Source organism: Tachysurus vachellii, chromosome 12 (genome assembly GCF_030014155.1).
Source record: "Tachysurus vachellii isolate PV-2020 chromosome 12, HZAU_Pvac_v1, whole genome shotgun sequence".
NCBI classification, from domain to species: domain Eukaryota; kingdom Metazoa; phylum Chordata; class Actinopteri; order Siluriformes; family Bagridae; genus Tachysurus; species Tachysurus vachellii.
The window spans coordinates 14,767,946-14,781,775 of record NC_083471.1 but is presented as its reverse complement, the minus strand read 5'-3'; the positions used below and the strand labels follow the sequence as shown (position 1 = coordinate 14,781,775).

At 38.1% G+C, this 13,830-nt stretch overlaps 1 protein-coding gene across 5 annotated transcripts in view; it reads right to left on the bottom strand.

Annotated features, from left to right (window-relative positions):
• The window catches only part of mctp1a (multiple C2 domains, transmembrane 1a), a 158,702-nt gene that overhangs the window by 92,476 nt on the left and 52,396 nt on the right, over positions 1–13,830 (bottom strand). For all 5 annotated transcript variants that reach the window (XM_060882710.1, XM_060882706.1, XM_060882707.1 and 2 more), the window contains one exon: positions 2,698–2,815. In XM_060882710.1, the coding sequence (XP_060738693.1) occupies positions 2,698–2,815 (118 nt within the window). The remainder of the gene's footprint in view (positions 1–2,697; positions 2,816–13,830) is intronic.

Genomic DNA, 13,830 nt, shown 5'->3' with positions numbered 1-13,830 from the left:
AGTGAATAGCCAAAGACTCTGACCGTCGCGATAATGGTCTGAAGGACGGCGCTTGCGATTGGCCCAACGTGCATAGCTCCTTGAAGACATGAGTAGGACCATACAAGCTTTACTCTACACATGTCACCCCTCCTGGATCTAGATCATGGTTCCCCCGGACTTCCTGGCATGATACGCAATTGGTGCGTCAGGAGGCACGCCACAATGGGGGGTGCAGTCAGGATCTAGCCCAGACTTTTGCTGGTGTCATGTGTTTTTTGATAACGTTTTGTGTTCACGTGTCTACCCCGCCTTTGTTTAATGCCTTCCCGCCTCAGCACACCTGGTCCTTATGTGTCTAATTGTCTCCCATTTTTATTCCGGCAGCATTGCCTTAGGCGGCGCAGAATCCTCGTCTTTGTGACGTCTTTGTGTCTCTGGCCTGTTTCGATTTTCTTTTCTTTCTCCTAGTTTTTCCTGTTTTTTTTTTGTGTTATGTTTTATGTAATAAATCATGCTTTTCGCTATCCCTGCATTTGGGTCTGAAATTAATCATGAGGACAACCCCTACCACCCCTATAGAAGACATAAGTCATAATCACCTGTCTCTTTTTCTGTGGCTTAAATAGCAACAAAATATATTCCAGTATGTACATGAATGTTTACTATGCTGGGGAAAAACAGACAGTTTGCAGGATTACTTGCAGCGTGGGCAACTTTATAAATGATCTTTTTCCAAGATACAACAGAGAGCAGATGAGCAGAAAAATTATTTTCTATTCACCTTGTTTAGATTCATTAAATAAGCAAGAGAATGCAGAAAAGGGAAAAGAGAAAACGGAAAACAAAGACTCAGCGAAGGACAAGCACAGCACAAAAGTTATTTTTATATATATGTATATATATATATATATATATATATATATATATATATATATATATATATATATATATATATATATACACACATATATATATATATATATATATATATAACATGGGGAAGGGGAATAGGTGGGCACAAGGCGGAGAAACAGAACAGTGAGTTGAGCTGGGCAAGCATACAGTAAGTGAAGACACAAATGTAAACAAGAGCACATGGCAAAGAAACACAAACAATAATATAGAAAACGTCCTACCAGATTTCCTCTGGTGTTCAGGCAGGGAACCATCCAAGTGGTCCATGAAACAATTTCATTTTTGCCTCTACATACAGTAAAGCCCATGGATATGCTGACACTTAAAGTCTTACAGTTCGTTTAACATTTCTAGTGATTTTCTCGTCTTGCCTTTTCCTTGCTTCTTTGTTTTGATTCTGCATCTGTATTTTGGTGTTTCTGATTGTATATTGTAAATTGGATGGATGTTTATTCATTGTGGATTCCCTGTTATTGGCCCTGCTTGTTCTGTACCTGCTATTGTAATTAATTGAATTTGTTTTATTTCTTTCTATTTTTTTTCTATTTGATGTATTTTTGGATTAAAATAATTATTAGATATTTATATAACCTTAATATTATAGGTAGTGCTCTCTCTCTCTCTCTCTCTCTCTCTCTCTCTCTCTCTCTCTCTTGCTCTCTCTGTCTCTCTTTCTTTCTGCCCATTTCCACACCTACTCTTCTTATGGACACAAAGAAAAGGTGGGTTTGAAGCATCTGAAAGGACAAGAAGACCGACTGCTACAAGCTTCACAATGCAACTCTCCACACATGAACATAAAATCCATTGCCTCTCCTATTGTATTCTCCCAAAATTTGTTGAGCTGCAACATTCTCATCCCACCTTCACACCTATGAGAAATCAACACTTGTCATCAGTTAATGGCTATATACGGAACAGGACAAAAATGAGAGACACTTTGCCTTTTCACCAGCTCCAATGCAATCTTGAAGCTACTGAGGTTGGCAGCATCAGCTGTTTTCTGTCAGAAAATGAGCCTTCACACAACCAGAGATGACTCATGCTTAGAACAGGAGAGACTCAGCTGGAGAAGATGTTGAAGTTACACTATATGGCCTGCAGCTGTAGTCCAAAACATAATTTCTAGATTTAATTTATATAAACCGGACTGAGTGAAAACTCACTGTACTCACAAAAATCATCTTAACTGTATAAGCAGCAGCAATGTATGATGCTCCTTTCGTTAAGTGCATGTGTTAGCAGTATGAGTTAGCATACTGCATATGTGTTAGCGTATGAGTTAGCATACTGCATACATAGCATATGTGTTAGCATATGAGCAGTTGTTTGGCCTGCTCTGTTCTAGCATCCCATCAGTCCCTAATGAGCCCATTACTAGTCCAGGCAGAAGCGTCTCCCCTGGCTCCCCTGGACACACACACATGCTTCCTGAAACGCACATCACTTTCTTTATGATTCAAGAGCAACACAAATAATGACTCAGAAATGCAAACGCCATCCATCACTTCTCTGCCAGCTCTCCACAGTAATAGAAAGAAATCAAGTCAATGTGCGCTTTAAAGGAACTGGCCATCAATAAGTATTTGATTTTATTAGATTTGTATTGATCTTGGGAGTATGGCAGTTTATCTCTTAAATGTCGAACAGTGCCAACCACAACTGGAATCTTGGTTCAGTCAACAGTCAGTCCAAAAGATAGCATCCAATTTGTAACTTAAATGCTATACAAAGGTATCCACATTTACAGTGAATTTTCTGTTCTACGAAACAAAGAGTCATAAGAGGTCCATGTCTTACCTCCTCTGTCTCTAATGGCAAGATTGATGCCCTTCATCAGCACAATGTCCAATTGGTACATCCTGGGCCTAATGAGTGCAGGCGGAGCTGCATTACTCGGCCCTACGGTATTGATGCCCTGTTGGTAGAGAGAGGGATAGAGAGTTTGTCAGTAGCAACCACTGTAACAGCGACCACAACATGTACAAACTCTCACTTTTAAAATGTAACTGTCATGAAAAAATATAGTATATAATAAAGCACATTTCTGTCTAAATGACACAAGTTCTGCTGTAGTTTTACTAATAAAGTCACGGCTGGACTCAAAGTGCAATCCTGGCATTATCATGGGACTTTTCCAAAGACCTTTATCTCTTATTGACTTCTTGGTCTCAAGTAAAGCCCTTAGTCCATAACTTAATAGCTTGGAGTGGATTATAATTAACTTCTGGATATAATTAAGCCACTTCTGGATAGAAACCAATCAATGTTTTTGCCCATGAAATGTTTTTTTCTCACTCTTTCTTCAGTGGATATCTTCAAGTCTCATATTGACAACCTGTTCATACTGAACATCCTTACACACTTAGTACTGTTTAACTTCACAGTAAACAGTTGTAGATGAGTAATTGATAATAATGTCACTATCAAGAAGACCATGGCTTACGTCTGTGTCTGGTTGCTCTCAAGGTTTTCTCCGGGAATGTTTCCTTGCCAATGTCACATCTACATTTCTAGCTTGCTTTTTAGGAATCAAAAATCAACCTAACGATTTCTAAAAAGGTTTTATGATGAAGGTCCATGGTAAAAATAGCTACAAGGTATAAACCATCAATTGATTAAACATATACTGAATGGTTAATAAAAAAAGTTTAACATTATACACTTCCCTAAATCCCTTCTGTTAGAAGAAACCATTTCTACCTGCAAAAATATATATGAAATCTGGCAGGCGATGCTGTCACATCTACACAAGCATGAAGACTGAGAAGCTCAGAATAGGACAGTGTTTTTCTGCATCTTCCAGAAATGCAGCAAACCTTAACTTTATCTGCAAACAGGGAATGTACAGCATAAAAAATTGATTTCGGTAGTCATACGTGATTGTTACAATAGAATGCTCTGAGGGCATTAAATAAAAGCTACTAAAGCATTATAGCTTTGTAGATCTGTTTCTGGTCAATAAACTATTCATATACCAAGCAAATGTATAAAAGCCAACGTAAGAATAATTTTGGAAGAAAAATTGTTAATTTCCATGACAGTCGTGCCGCCCTGAAGAGTTGTACAAAATTTAAAGTCTACCTTACCAGCGCTGCCCATACTTTAACAGGAACACATAGTAAAAAAATATGTGAATATAAATTTAATATGATAATTTAAACTATATAGACAGCTGAATTTATTTAACCATATATCTTAGTACCATAACCAATATGCAATATGCCAGCTATATTATAAAGGTCAGAAATTAAAATCAAGTACCCTTAAGCTCATGCTCTCTTACTTTCATTTAAAGCTTCTCAAGGGATCACAAGCATTTTAGACTTATTAGCAAGCCTGAGAGTGGCTTTGGATAATAAGCAGCCTGAAGTTGATGGAGAGGAATTGATCTGCTATGAATAAGAGATGACGCTGATAGAGTTTCACCACCTGGAGCCCAACAAAGTTTAAAAGATTATGATGAATAGTGAATAGGATATTCAACACCATGTTTCAAATACAAGAAAAGTAATCGTGGCATGTCGACTGGAGCAGCTCGAAAGTCTCAGTAATTATCAGTAATAGTATTATCAGTCATAAAGTATAGATTAGAGACTATATAACAGCAAAGTTATTATTGAAACTGTTCAACAAATCTTAGGAATAACTTGACCTGAAATCAGCTCAAATGAATGCATTAAAAGAAGCCTCAAATAATGCATTTTTACTACTGATAATGTAGTTACTGTATTTTGCAATTATAATTCTGTTGACTTAATTCCATTCAGCTGTCTTTCTAAAAATATGTGATCGAGCAGGCTTTCTAAGAAAATTCACAGCAAAAAGATAAACAATTGTACTGTATGTTCTATGTGAATGATGTAAAATGATATACTGTTGTCAAATTTGAATTAAAACCTCCACTGGTAATGGAACAGTTGGGATTTCTCCACACTTATAAAGGCATTATTATTATTATTATTATTATTATTATTATTTTAACAATTTATTTTTAAGCTTCGAGACAAATAGGTTCAAAGAAAGAAAAAGTGTCGTAATACTTATTTCTTACAAGGAACATTGCATACAGAGTCGATAACGCTAAAGCACTACATGTTAACATGATCAATCCCATCAAGTCAGTAACAGATGTTGCTTAATTTGAGATCCAGCAAGTTCATTAAATCAGCTTCTTAATAAGCTTCCTGGTCAAATAGCTCTCATTGTCACTGAACATCATCATATTCTAAACATGCTACAACCATTCAGCATATATATTCATATACATTCAGCATAGAAAATAATACTGATAATGTAGAGCATCATAAATCACCATTTTGGACCTCATAGAAAGATGTTTTGCATGGCACATCAGTGTTCAAAGGGTGTACTGAAAATCACATAATACCTCTGAATTTGTATTTGTGGGCCAAATTTGTTTTTTTCCACTTACTGCAGGTGGCAGAAGCTGCAATCTATTTGCATTGAAATGTTTTAATGATTTGTTACAGTGTGCCAACCAAGTGTGTGATTCGTCTGTGAAGCTCCAAACAATCTTACTGTGTTCAGGGCTTGCAACTTGTAAAAACTCCATATATTCAATCACCAAAACAAAAACTAACAAAGAATATGTTTATTCTTAAAAAATAAAATGGAATCAAAGTTGAGCTATTAACCATCCACAGATCATATCTGAAAGCATTAATCAGACCACAGTAGTCTATCCTTGTATGTTTGCATTTTACAGGTCAATGCAAACATACAAGGATAGACTACTGTGGTCTGATTAATGTGATCCATAGCATTCTCAGCACTACACACATCACTGTTTGGGTTTGACTTGAGTTTAACCTCTGGAAATGTTTATAGTGGAATTACTACATAGACAAGCTTTTATTGCTTGTAGATACAGCACCAAGAAAACATTTACATAGGAAACCATTGCTTTCTCAGTCGGTTGGTTTTATATTCAAAACAACAACCAGGAAAGAATCGCCATTTAAAAGGAAAATGAATATTATTGGCAATGTGAATCCAAGTGTCTTCTATTAAAAACACTGCTCGTTTGCTACATTTACTATTTCCTAATATACTCGTGTTAAATTGAGGAGCTTATACTCAAAAGGTTCAGCAGACATGACATTATATTATTATTTGGCAAATCAAATTTTTGTATTTAAAAAACATACTGTATTATTAAGTTTTATCTCAGACACATATCACTGTTCATGATCACAAGTTTTGTTAAAGGTTGAAGCTAATTGGTCTCGTAATCTTGTAGTGTGATATGTTATTGAAATATACACCAAGAGGACGATAAAATTTTGCCACACTTTCTCATAAACAATTTTACATTGACCGGAAAAATGACATTTAAGAAGATATCAGCCTGTACATTAAATGCTCTGCAGAAGTGACATATCCCAAGTCTATTAGCATCATAACACAGAGGCATCATTCTCAATACTTAGGGGCACATTCATGATCATTGTGTATACAGAAAGATGCACATATCTGTGCTGTTATCAGTAGTTAACAGGTTTCTAATTATACAAGAACAGGTATACTTCTAGGAGCGAGACACAAATTCAGAGAATTCATCCTCTTCAGAGAATGTCATTAAAATACACTGCTGTAAAATTTTGGCTTATGTGGCATTTGTGCTGCTGTAATTTTATTAGCTGGACGCACTTGCTGCAGTATTGCAAAACGATTTGATAATACAAAAAGACTTCAAAGTAAGAGACAAATACTAAAGAAAGATTAGAGCTGATGGCAGCAGATTTCAACCACTAAAGCAGTGGCACATTAGCCTACACTGTGTTTAGTAGAAATATTGCTGATGGCTGTTTAGTATTGTACTGTATGCTGAGTTTTGCAACCTAGTTAAAAAAAATCCCAATATTTCCAATATGTTTATATACAATATGTTAATCAGTTCACACCAGATCAGGAAGAATGGCATCTGTAAATCAGGAAAAAAAATATGACACAAAGCTGACTCAGCTGCAGAGTATGATAAAAATGTACTTCAAACTGTGAAATATTTAGTGTAATAATGCAATTTATCATGTAAAACCAGCACCAGTGTCAACTTTATGGCTTCTGAAGTGAAAGTGTAACCTGAAATAAAATACATAAGCCAGGCCCAAAGGCATTGGAAAATGTGTGAAAGTGGTGATAATTCCAAGGACATCAAATATGTTTCAAAATAGCACAACAAAACTACTCCTGCTCTCAATTACACAAACTTACAGTAGTTCCGCACTAACCCCTACTGTGATTCCAAGTGACATATTCTCTATAACCAAAGTGGAACTTTTCACCGGGTGTATCACTCATCTGTGCTCACCACAAAGATTTTACTTCCTAGTTCAAAATAGTTTGGCATTAAACAAGAATAAAACATTAGACATAACATATAAACACTCATTGGATAAAGACGAAAAGAAGGAAGAGATACCAATTTTACCAGAAGCACCTGTAACTGGAACTTACACATCATTGTCAACTACTGTATCTAGCCAGCTAGCTCAAGTGGCTAACAGCTCTACTTCCGTTAGTGGAGCAAAAATAGACAGAAAAACATGTAAGAAACGTGACTATGCGAGATTAATTTCTTGTTTATAGAACTGTTGAATAAAGGCAATATCGCATTTGCAATCATGCATTTAAACTGGAAATCAGTGCGGCTGTGAAACTGTGATTTGCCCATAAGCTCGAGCCTGCAGGTCGAGTATTGTAGTTAATCATGCCGATATTACTGACGTGCAGTAATTTAGGATATTCAGTATTAAACTTCAACAGTATGGTAGGTTGTGCAATATTGCTTAAATCAAAGGTGCACACCATCTATTTGTAGCAGTTATTAATTATTTCAATGGAAAAATGTATAATATCAGGCAGAAAATTAAGATCATTCATAGATTGATAGATAATATTTCTGTTTTTGATCAGTACTTAGACTGTTTTACTCCCCTTAAAGAGACCTACTTAATTTCACTGATTTCTTCTTCAGAATAATCAACCTGTATACTGGATCACATACCCACATCTTTCTTTAAACAGATACTACCAGTAGCTACCCAAATCATTCTAAAAATAATCAATTCTTCTTTTGGCACTGGCTGAAATCTTTTAAGCTAGCGCTTATCAAATCTTTGATTAAAATACCTGATCTCGACCAAAGCTGATCTTGAGGGGAGGTTTGATATTGGCCAACTATAGGCCAATATCAAACCTCCCCTTTATCTCCAAGATTCTAGAAAGGTTGTAGCACATCAGTTAAGCTCATACCTACATAGGAATAATATTCATGAAATGTATCAGTCAGGATTTAGGTCTCATCACAGCACAGAGACAGCACTGGTTAAAGTTGTAAATGACCTGTTACTGGCCTCTGATCAGGGTTGTGTCTCTTTGCTGGTGTTGCTTGCTCTTAGTGAAGCTTTAGACACCATTGACCATGCTATTTTATTTGATAGGCTAGAACATGTTGTTGGTGTTAAAGGGACAGCCCTCACCTGGCTCAGGTCTTATTTGACGGATTGCTATCAGTTTGTAGATCTAAATGGTGACTACTCTAAACAAACTAAGGCAATGTTCAGTGTTCTGCAAGCTTCTGATTTAGGCCCATCGCTTTTCTCCATATGTATGCTACCCCTTGGTGCAATTATTCGTAAACAAGGTTGGAGCTTCCACTGTTATGCTGATGATAACAGCTATATGTTTCAGCTAAGTTAGATATGAGTCACCAGCTTCATAAGATTGAAGACTGTGTGAAGGACATCAGACAATGCCAATGCCAAATTCCTCCTGCTTAACTCTGACAAGGCAGAAGTGCTTTTACTAGGACCACAGGCAGCCAGAAGTAAGCTTTCTAACTACAGAGTAACTCTGGATGGTTTTTCAATTACATCATGTGCAGCAGTAAAAGATCTTGGTGTGATTATTGATACTGGTCTTTCATTTGAAGTTCACATAAATAATATCACAGGTGTAGCCGTCTTTCATCTCAGAAACATTGCTAAGATAAAGAATAGTTCATGCATTTGTTACCTCTAGGTTGGATTATTGTAATGCTTTACTGTCTGGATGTTCCAGTAGGAGCATAAAAAAGCTCCAGTTAGTACAGAATGTAGCAGCTAACTGTAATGTAGAGTCCTAACTAGAACCAGAAGATATGAACACATCACCCTTATCTTATACTCATTGCATTGGCTCCCAATCAAATTTCGCATTGATTGTAAAATACTACTACTAAACTATAAACCGCTTAATGTTCAGGCGCCACAGAACCTGAATGATCTTTTGGTTTTTTATGATTCGTCACGCCTACTTCGATCAAATGGTGCATGCTATTTGGTAGTACCTCAAGTAAAAAAGGCCACAGCAGGGGCAGTTCTTTTTCTTACAGAGCCCCACAGTTATGGAACAGCCCTCCAATTAGTGTTTGGAACTCAGACACAGTCTCAGTGTTTAAGTCCAGGCTAAAAACACATTTGTTTAGTCTAGCTTTTTATGAATAGCTTTCTTAGGTAAAGGAGCAGATCTGGAAGGTTCATGGGCATAGAGTGTTTGGTGAACTGATTCAAAACACTGATGCTGGCCTACAAAGCCAAAAACGGACCAGCTCCCTCTTACCTCAAAGCTCTCATCACTCCTCGCACTGCACCCTGCACCCTCCCATCTACCAGCACTGCTCAACTGGTTCCACCATCTCTCAGGGTAAGAGGCAAGTATACTACAAGACTCTTTTCTGTTCTGGCACCAAGGTGGTGGAATGAACTTCCCCTAGGGGTCCGGAAAGCTGAGTCACTGGCTATTTTCAAACGGCTATTGAAGACCTACTGTACTTATTCAGGCAACACTTCAACTAGCACTTCTTTCCCTATCTTCTAAAAAAAAAAAAATAATAATAAATACATAAAACTTTGAACAATGTTTTAAACTCATGGTATCTTAAGAAGGTATCCTAGTGAACCATCATTAATGTATCCAATGATAGAAATTTAAGCACTTATGTACATCGCTCTGGATAAGGGCATCTGCCAAATGCTGTAAATGTACATGTAAATGTAAATGTAACTGAGATGTCTGGATGCTGTTGGCTTACCACCCTCACAAGTTGCTTAGGTTTGCAGACTGTGGAGTGGTGGGACGCTTTAAATCCCAGGAAGCCCTCATGTCTGTGTAACCTTCTGGCTCTAACCTTTTAATTATGCTGTCATAGCTAGTCTTGCTGAAGTCTCCGTCTGCACTTTGCACATAATTTACATTGTCCATCACATGATTACAATCATACCTAACAATTTTCTCTCTCACTCTCTCTCTCTCTCACTATGTCCAGCTGTATATGCCACTCCCGAGCTCCCAGTGTTCCGAGTTCCTAGTCTCATCATATCCTCTTACGGAGCTCCTTCGTCAATCCTGACATTCTACCCCTGGTTGGAGTCTCGTGGCCCAGTGGTCACCCTGCCAGGGATTGATCTGTCAGTCAGTGACTCATGGGATTGCTGTGGAAGGTGCCGCCCGGAGACTGTCATGCCTGAACCAATGTTGCATCAGTGTGGTCTTTATCAGCAAAGATTTTAAGATTTTGACAGGAAGGAATTAGTGTAGGGTCCATGGTGAACTCAGAGATTGCAATGACCCCATTAGTTCCTCAGGAGCTCTCGTTTGCACTATTATAAACTGTTGTAGAAATTACATTATTTGCACTTAATTATTTACTGTCCAGTGTCACCCAAATGAGGATTGGTTCCCTTCTGTGCCTGGTTCCTCTCATGGTTTCTTCCTCATATCATCTCAGGGAGTTTTTCCTTGCCACCATTGCCTGTGGCATTGCTCAATATGTAGGGAGAGATATGTAGTATTTAAAATTTTAAATTAATATTTTTAAATTATTAATTTAAATCATTAATATTTAAAAATATGTTTAAATTTCAAACTTTAAATATACATATTCATTAATTTATTTTTATTCTTATTTTTCTTATTATTATTATAGTTATTTCTTTTTTCTCTTCTGTTTCTATACTTCTGTAAAGCTGCTTATGTGAATTGCTAAAAGCACTATACAAATAAATTGAATTGGCTTAGCTTGAGTTCCTATCGAGTAATTGTCTGGGTGATATAAGAGTGACATGGAGCTGAATGCCTCATGGACGAGCTCCTGAGTGAAGTGGAAGCTCCAGTTCAGTTCAGCCCACTCTCTATCATCCAACAGAGCGGCTGCCTTTGTATTCTTCAGCTTGCTGTTTCTGTACACTGAGGATGGAATTACAAAAGATTTTAAAAAATAATAATAATAAAATAAATAAACAAAATACCCAGTGCACCTTTTACTCATAATAACCTGATTCTGTAGCTCATGCTGTTAGCCCAGACTGTACCTGCTTTATAATCACCCAGGACAGAAACATTGGGCGATGACAAACAGACATGACAGAGGTAATCTAGCTCAAAGAAGGATCCATCAGTCTCCTAAATAATCTGATACCGATTTATCATTGCCAGTAAACACCAACAAGACTGAAAGCTTTCTCAGGTCTAATTTTTCTCCCAGCAGCGTGTGTGACAAGACAAAGGAGAAATTTCATCACACCATTCACCGTCATTTTTATTTCAAGTTGTAAGAACCTTTATAATGAGGCATTGTCTGCTTAGCATGATCCTCAAGTAATTCCCACTATATAAGTGGGATGACTTTTACAAGGTTTCTTGACAAGGAGTGGATTTTTTTTTATCTTTAAAAGCCAACCTGTCTTCCAATTAATGGTGCTGGAGGCTCTACACTCTAATATTAACCACTAAGAACTCCAGTGATAAGTATTTAGTTCATTGTAGATCATGTGGAGTAGCTAAAAGTTCAGATAAATAGTATAGAAATATATAGATATATACATTATACTGTATACACACAAAAATCAATAAAGCAGGTACAATAATTAGTAGGAGGACACAAGTCTACTCATACACAATTGCAAAGATGATCTTTCATTTCCTAGATAAGTGTGCAACATGTGTGGAGCTGTGGTTTCATCAATATACAGAGATAGACAATAGACAATGTTAAGCAACTTTTTAAGCAAAGATTTCCTCAAACAATTCATCACATCATCAAATTTATTATAAAGCTTATTATAAACTATGCAGAATAAAAATCTAATATTACTTATTATATTAAGTACCTAAGCATCCAACTGGACAAAAAGCTAGAGTGGTCCATAAACACAGAGGTCGTCTACAATAAGAGCCTTAAGCTGGCTCTATTTCATGAGGAGGCTCGTTTCTTTCAATATGTGCAACAGGATTCTCCAGATGTTCTATCAGTCTGATTTTGCATGCATCATTTTCTTTGCTGTGGTGTGTTGGGGTGCGGAAATCAAATTAAAGGTCTCAAACAGTTCTGAGTTCGTCACCCTGAAGGAGGTGATCAGGGGAAAGAATGTTGGCAAAACTGCTGGTGATTATGGACAATGACTCAAACCCGCTGCATAAAACGCTGTACAAAGATAAGAGCAGCTTCGGCAACACACCTATTAATACTGCTGCTTGAAGGAACGATATAGGAAATCGTTCCTGCCCTGAGTTTACATGTCATCTGCCCAGGTCAGATCTTTGCTTACTCAACTGGACTGAGCTACCTTTTTAGACAGACCCACACAAGAACTTTCTTTTCCTTTAGTAGTTTTATTTATTATGTCAGTAGTTTATTATAATATATTTCACATATTTCAACCCTTTGTTGCACATTTGTATGTTTTGCACATCAGACTTAGCAGATCTGTTTATTATTGCACATGTCTATTTCACATGGTGCACTGCATCACCACTGCACTTTTTGTTTATTGCTCTGTACTCTGTAATCTCAATATTCCTTTATTTCTTCTCTTTGTTTTGCATTTCCTTACTGTATATTTCAATTCAATTCAATTCAATTATATTTGTACCACACTTTTAACAATGGACATTGTCTCTTTACAGAACAACAGCTTTACAGAACATAAAATGTTTATGTAAATGTATTTGCATGTATCCCTGTTTACCACCAGGAAGGGAAAAAACTCCCTTAGATGGAAGAGGATAAAAATCTTGAGAGGAACCATCCATCCATCCATCCATTTTCTACCGCTTATTCGGGGCCGGGTCGCGGGGGCAGCAGTCTAAGCAAGGACGCCCAGACTTCCCTCTCCCCAGACACTTCCTCCAGCTCTTCCGGGGGAATACCGAGGCGTTCCCAGGCCAGCCGAGAGACATAATCCCTCCAGCATGTCCTAGGTCTTCCCCGGGGCCTCCTCCCGGTTGGACATGCCCGGAACACCTCCCCAGGGAGGCGTCCAGGAGGCATCCGGAACAGATGCCCGAGCCACCTTAGCTGACTCCTCTCGATGTGGAGGAGCAGCGGCTCTACTCTGAGCTCCTCCCGGGTGACCGAGCTCCTCACCCTGTCTCTAAGGGAGCGCCCAGCCACCCTGCGGAGGAAACTCATTTCGGCCGCCTGTATCCGGGATCTTGTCCTTTCGGTCATGACCCAAAGCTCATGACCATAGGTGAGGGTAGGAACATAGATCGACTGGTAAATAGAGAGCTTCACCTTGCGGCTCAGCTCTTTCTTCACCACAACAGACCGGTACATCGACCGCATCACTGCAGAAGATGCACCGATCCGCCTGTCGATCTCCCGCTCCATCCTTCCCTCACTCGTGAACAAGACCCCAAGATACTTAAACTCCTCCACTTGAGGCAGGAGCTCTCCACCAACCTGAAGGGGGCAAGCCACCCTTTTCCGGTTGAGAACCATGGCCTCAGACTTGGAGGTGCTGATTCTCATCCCCGCCGCTTCACACTCGGCTGCAAACCGTCCCAGTGCATGCTGAAGGTCCTGATTTGAGGAAGCCAACAGGACAACATCATCTGCAAAAAGCATAGACGAAATCCTGTGGTCCC